The 7,032-nt window shown below is 30.3% G+C and overlaps 1 protein-coding gene across 3 annotated transcripts in view; it reads left to right on the top strand.

The window, feature by feature from the left end:
- The window catches only part of Piezo (piezo type mechanosensitive ion channel component), a 171,175-nt gene that overhangs the window by 156,614 nt on the left and 7,529 nt on the right, over nt 1-7,032 (top strand). For all 3 annotated transcript variants that reach the window (XM_014414973.2, XM_067048891.1, XM_067048892.1), the window contains 4 exons: nt 2,549-2,763; nt 3,584-3,742; nt 4,874-5,000; nt 6,617-6,864. In XM_014414973.2, coding sequence (XP_014270459.1) covers nt 2,549-2,763; nt 3,584-3,742; nt 4,874-5,000; nt 6,617-6,864 — 749 coding nt within the window. The remainder of the gene's footprint in view (nt 1-2,548; nt 2,764-3,583; nt 3,743-4,873; nt 5,001-6,616; nt 6,865-7,032) is intronic.

The following is a 7,032-nucleotide window of genomic DNA, read 5'->3' as shown; positions in this document are numbered from 1 at the left end:
TAGGCCTTCTAAGAAGCTCCTTGTTCTATCTGGTATTGTTCCGCGAGATCCAAACCAGAGGCCTGTCACGGTGAACTCTCTCTCTCCGAAGGTCTCACGGAATTTTTCCTTTAGGAAGGGGACACATTTTTCATATATTTTATACATTTTCCTTTTTTTCCCTTTCTACTCCACCTTCCTGTTCTTGTTCACAGCCTTGTTGACCACAGCTCTCCTTTGTCAATTATGATACCCACTTTTCTTTGCATTTATTGTCAGACCAATCTCCGCGAGCAGCCTCTGGACACTATTTATTATTCTTTTCGCAGAACCCCTGTCGCGCGCCGTTACAGCCTGATTGTCTGTGAACCCTGTGAAGACCACACTCTCTTGGTCACTTTTCAGGTCGTACTCAAACTTATTCGCAAACTCCTGATCACAGAGCTCGCGGTACAAATGATCAATGGCTAGGTTGAACAGCAAACGCGACATTATTATAAAACTTTTCATCATTATATTTATCAACAGATTTAATTTTTTTCTATACCTTCTGTCATTTATTTGTTGATTTATTATAGTTCCCTGTAAGTCTTGTATATTTTTTAATGTTAACTGGTAAGGCTACCAAAATGTTTATAGAATATTGTTGACTTTATGGAAGTAACTGTTATAAAGAAAATATGACATGTTGGAAATTAGAAGTAAAGAGATTCATAATTTAATAAAGGCACTGTTTAAAGTTCCCTGAAAACTTTAGGTGTGTTGAATATTGTAAAATATTTATACTATAGTGCTGTAATATACCCCTTGAATATTGTTAAATATTTATACTATAGTGCTGTCATATACCCTTTGAATATTGTGGAATATTCTTTTAAAAAATTGCATTCCATATACACTTTTTTATTAATTCATTGTATAATGGTTAAAAATGTCTCTTGTACTTGACTTCCAAATATAAACAAGTAGTAATAATAGATTAGAGTATAGGATGCTAAATTAGAATTATATTAATATAAATTATTTGTTTGTAAAATATTCTTTAATTGTTGTTAGAATTATTGAGAATCCTACAACAAATTTATTTCTACTGCTCTTGTGGTTGAACTGCTCAGTAATTTCATTACTTAAAGAAGTTGGTTATAGAAATTAAGTAATTTTTACTCCAATTCACTGTATAAAATATGACATTGAGCAGGAGACATCCTTACTCTTCCAAAGCTTCTTGATCTTAATCAGTGGTTCCCAAACTTTTTTGGCCTTCTGCCCCCCTTTTTGTCCTACTGTCCCTTTTCTGGGAAAAATATTACTTAATGCCCCCTGGAAATTAGTTTTTTTAAAAATTATAATAGCAATTAATTGGAAATATATATGTATTAATGTTTCTAACTTTTTCGTAAAATATATCAAAGAAAGGTGTAAGTTAGAAACATTGAACTTTGAAATTATGAAACTATTTATTGAACTCTTAATAGAATTTAATATAAAAAAAGTTAAAACATTCTAAATCATTTTAGTGAGAAGGATGAACTGGGTGTGCTGCTAACAATTAAGTAATCCTTGGTTCTATTTTAGTCAGCAGTAATATTGTTTATAGTTAGAACTTATAGTTATTCATCGCCCTCAAATGCACCTGTGGCCATGACCACCCCCCTGAATTACTGCAGTGTCCACTTTGGGAATTACTGATCTAAATCATTGAACTCCACCTCCACTACTTGGCTGTTGTCCTGCTTGACAAAGTTGTAATGGATTGTAAAATTGATGGTTTCACAGAGGAACTGATGAAACAATTCTTGTGACTATAACTTGTTTTTCCTAATTGCTGAACTTTTGAAATTTATAATTTGTTTTATTTATAACTTGCTTTCCCTAATTGCTTGACTTCAGCAAGTGCTTGTTGGCTTCTTTATCCAGGCTTAGGTTCCATATTGTAAACGGAGAAGAACATTTTAAGATTGAAAATTATCTTGTTTGATGAGGGAGTAGAGATCTTATTTTTTAAATCTTAGCCTTTTTACTTTTTGTATACCTTCGACTATTTTGGCATAGTGCTCTAAACAGTTCAAGGAGATAAACTCTTCTTCATTTAGCTCCCCTTTCCACACAATCCTGGGACAAAAAAATACCTCTTTCTATAGTAACTGAAAATTCAAGCTTGCCCATTGGCTTTGCCTCTTCTCTTAACCCTCTGTATCTCTCCTCATCTGTTAGAATAAATCCACAGCCGATGTCCTTAAAAACCCACCTCACCAATCATTTATAGCTTCCTTAATCTTGCCTCTACTGAAATCTCTGGTCCATATAATAGATGCCAGGAATTAAGGACCGAGTCAATATCAGTATTGCTAATTTTTTTAATGAAGTAAGATATTACAATATATAAATAAAATTATAACAATAGAGAACTGTGAAATAAGTTTATAATTTCAACTCAAAAAATCTGTATTCTTTAATTGATCATCACACTCATTATTTTTTATATGAATGTAGAAATGCCTTTTCTATATAACTAAAGTTGACCACAATGTTTAATTTTGATCTTTTTTTTTTTTTTTTTTCATTTCAGTCATCCCAAGGAGATGGAGGAGTATCACAGTATTTTGAAGAGAACAAAGTGCCTATTCCGTTCCTAGTCATGTTGATACTTCAGTTTGCATTGATTATTATTGACAGAACTCTCTATTTGAGAAAATTTATTTTGGGAAAGATCATTTTTCAGTTTATTCTTGTTATTGGTATACATGCTTGGATGTTCTTTGCTCTACCAGCTGTTACACAAAGGTTAGATTTAATTTTATATATGTATATATAGTTGACCGTAAAAATTGATATATAAGAAGATGGTCAGGGTTGCGGTCAAAAGAGAAACAAAAATAGTTGTAAACTATATTTGTTTCTCTGTTAGATTTAATTATTTATTATATGCATAGGTAGAGTTTAAAAAAATATATAGGAATTAGAGTAGTTTTCCCTAGTATGAACTGTTATTTGTCAATTTCTATTCTTTTATATTTCTTCTAATATATGAGAGTTGTCCAACTAATAAATAAATGTCACCATGCTTAAGATAAAAGTATGTCCTCTGTGATGTATTTTTTATTTTCCGGTACCAGTGTAGATATCACTCGTTTTATCAGTTCAGCATTAACTTTTCAAAGCATCCACTAACTTTAAAACATTTTGAATTTTATTAAAACAATGTTGTTTAATCAATTGAAGTCTATATTAACAACAGGGTTAAACTTTAATACTTTATAAGCTTTGTATACTCATATAAACTGTATAAATTAAAATTAAATATTTCAAAATTAATATATTTGCGTTCAGATTTTGTCATAATTTTTGTAAATAGTAATAAAAATGAAAAGACATAGCAAACGATGTATGTATTTTTATTTTTTTATTTTGTATGATGTTGTTCATTAAGTTTATATTGGCATATTTCCTCTATCCAAATAGTGGATTATATTTTATAATCAATTTATACCAACATAAGTCAATGGTTTTATGTTTAAAATAGGTTCTTGTCAGACCACTTTATTATTTTGGTCCACTTTGTTATTGTTTAATGGAGTATTGATATTAAAATTATATATTTCAGGAATTTCAATGCAGCTATACCACCTCAAATGTGGTACATGGTAAAATGTTTGTACCTTCTACTTTCTGCCTATCAAATCAGAGTTGGCTATCCTACTCGAATATTGGGAAATTTCCTTTGCAAGAGCTATAACTATATTAATATGTTCCTTTTTAAAGTGTAAGTTGATTAAGCATTATAATAATAATTTCAAAAATCATGAATGGTTTAGAGCAAGAATGTGATGAACTACAATTTTAAAGAAAATTAGCATTTTGTTCGAGATTCTCTTTTGTCTTTCTATAAAGCTATTCAATCTAATTTCATATTTCTAACATATTTATATGTATTATGTTAATATGAAATAAATAAAAAATTAAATAATAATTGTAGAATTTTTAGAAACCGCTCTTGTAAAAAATTTACTTGATATGCCTTATCATATTTCTACCTTGAGCCATTCATATATATTTCTTTAAAAATATGTGACGATTTAGTTTAAAGCAGGCTTCACGTGCTGCGAGGGACAATTTGCCAAATGTTTGAGCTAAATAACTTTATGGAGCAATGTGGACCATTCTCATAGAAAGGGACAGTTTTTACTTTGGGTTTTCAGAGATGTAAAAGGAATCCAATCAAATAAAAAAAAATTGAATAATCTCCCCAATAATTTAGTTGAAATTCAATCCCTCATCCAAAGAATTAATATTTTATTCAAGAAAAAGCTATGGCAGAGTCATGTCTCTGTTCTATATTTCTCTTGATAGGTCAGTCAGTATGTTTAGAAAAGAAAAAAGAAACCTCTTACTTCATAAATTTTATTACGTTTAAATATATTTTAACATCTTTTTAAAAATTTGTAGCCAGCTCCATAATTATAAAAGGAGTACCACAAATGGTTTGGACGTGAGGAGAATGTTTCTATTTCATGTTTTGTGGCAAATATTTCTTGAGATATATATGGGATAAACATTTGTGTTTAGTTGGTAGTATGATTCCCTTTTACATATTGCTCCTTTCTTTCAATCTTTTTGTCAAAATATAAATTACTGTATTTTGTTACTTATGATACCTAAAACTGTAAAATATTAGTATTCAATAGTTAAAAATATCACTTATTATATATAACTATATGAATGTATAAAATGTATATTATTATTAATGTAATATATTAAAATTAAATTTTGCTGCCTGGTGGGTGAAGATGCTTGTTAACCATTTACCATTGTTAATATCTGATAATACTGATAAGTAGATAGATATTACCCAATTCACAATGATATCAAAGTCAACATGTTTTTTTATGTATAGGTTCATGATGGTTCCTTTTGTATTTGAGCTGCGAGCATTGATGGATTGGATTTGGACTGATACTTCGATGACTCTATCAGACTGGTTAAAGATGGAGGATATATTTGCCCATGTTTTTCAATTAAAAGTTTGTATAATTTTTTTCAAATAAGCTCATTGTCTATTCATCAAATTATATAAAAAGAATGAATTTTATACTCGTAACAGTAAATAGCTTAATTTCTTTTTTGTTATTAATAAAAAGGTAGTTTTAAGGATTATGGATAAGTTGAAAGAGCATTGGTTGTTAAACCTAGTACACCTCTTAGATTCATTTGTAGTAGAATCTTTCCGGCCAATATTGTTGCACTATCATTTATGTCCTCATATGAATCTGAGTTTTGGACTCAATTCCTTAGCAGGACCATCTCAAACCAGGTTCAGGTCCTAGGTTGAACGCTAAGATTTAGAGGTCCTTCAGATTAAATAATTGATTTTCTTTACAAATATGGGTTATCAATAGAAATAAATGATTTACTGGTTAAAATCATCATTTTATTTATTATTTTAAAAGTAGTAAGTACTTAGAAAATTATTTGTTTCAACATTATACAAGATTGATCAGTGGTTAGGGGCGTTCATAATCAGGGACCCTTAAGATGGCTCTGTTCCTCATGCCATGAACGTGTAAACAAGAGAACGGGCTCTATCGAGAATATCAGCCACCAGTTTTTGGGCTCAACAAAAAAATTTTACTGTATAAAAATGAGAACAAACATGGCCATCTCCTCCTAGACACAATAGGTCCTTTCCAAGTTCTGAACCTTTTCCTCCAAAACCTGGATACTAATACAGCTGTTTTACTGTAGTCTTAGATGTTCTAAAAATATTGATTTCTGTTTCCTATCCCTACATCTCATCTACTGCTGTTTTACATGTAAGCATACCATATAATTCACTTTAATTTCTCTTCCTTATTATATTATTTTTGGATACACTATATATGGGGGTGATGGGCTTTTTGTAACTGAAAATATACAAACCTCTTCCCCTGAGAAAAAAAAATTAAAAAAAAAAGTCACTTACAGTAGGTTAAAGAATAGAAGCATATGTGCATATTTCTAAATCTCTTCTGAGAAGGTTGCCCTCATCCAAATGGTAAAGGGCTGATGACAATTTGGTGGGTGAGTGTCTCCAAAAACTGTACATTTTAAAGTTTTTAACTCTCCGTTCATAATGTTAGTGTGCTGATATATATATATATATATACATATACAATGATCATTTGTTTTTTCTTTCAAGGAATTTCATGAATTTTCAATATATTGTTTTTCAAGTCTTTAACTCTCGAATCTAAAAACCATTGGCAGAAGTTCAAGGAATTGAATCATTAGTAAGAAAGGGTTATTTGGGTTCTGTTGTTGGTAGGGATTTAAGGAGATTGATAAGGATCGTAAGGACAGAATCTGATTTAATAGGAATTCATTGATTATTCTATAGTTAAAGCTTTAAAGCTGATAGAATCAATTATTTGGGCTTATGGTTATTACAATACATAAATAATGAATCTCCATGCTCCATATCTGTTTTTTCTGCATAGCACCCTCATTATTTAATATATAATTTCATTTAAATTATTTGATGAGTGATAACATTTTTTTTATTTTTAAATTCTGGATATTTTGTTTCTGAGATGATCATATTTATAAAAATCAAAAAACTTCTAAAAAAAATTACAGGTACATAATATTAAAAAATTTTCAGTGTCAAAGAAGAGCTGAAAACGAATATCCACAACCAAGAGGGGAGAAGAAGGCTAATATAGTAAAATACTTCATGGGCGGAGGATGCCTCATGGGAATCATAGCAGTTATTTGGTTCCCGCTAGTGCTATTTGCTCTTGGTAATACTGTTGGGGAGCCCAATCTACCCTCAGAGATGACCGCGTACCTTGAAATTGGTTCATTTTTACCAGTCTACAAATACACTGTCAGGAACAACTCTATTGATAGGTAATGTTTGTTCTTAATCCAATCCTTTTATTAATCTATTATTGTAAAAATTGGAGATACTCTCCTATTTCTTTATAACTTATTTTCTCTGAATTCTCTTTTCTTCTCTCTCTCTCTCTCTCTCTCTCTCTCTCTCTCTCTCTCTCTCTCTCTCTCTCTCTCTCTCTC

Source organism: Halyomorpha halys, unplaced genomic scaffold, assembly GCF_000696795.3.
Source record: "Halyomorpha halys isolate HHAL.00 unplaced genomic scaffold, Hhal_1.1 Scaffold91.1, whole genome shotgun sequence".
Classification (NCBI taxonomy): domain Eukaryota; kingdom Metazoa; phylum Arthropoda; class Insecta; order Hemiptera; family Pentatomidae; genus Halyomorpha; species Halyomorpha halys.
Note: the sequence above shows the minus strand (reverse complement) of the source record. Positions and strands in the feature narration are given on the sequence as shown.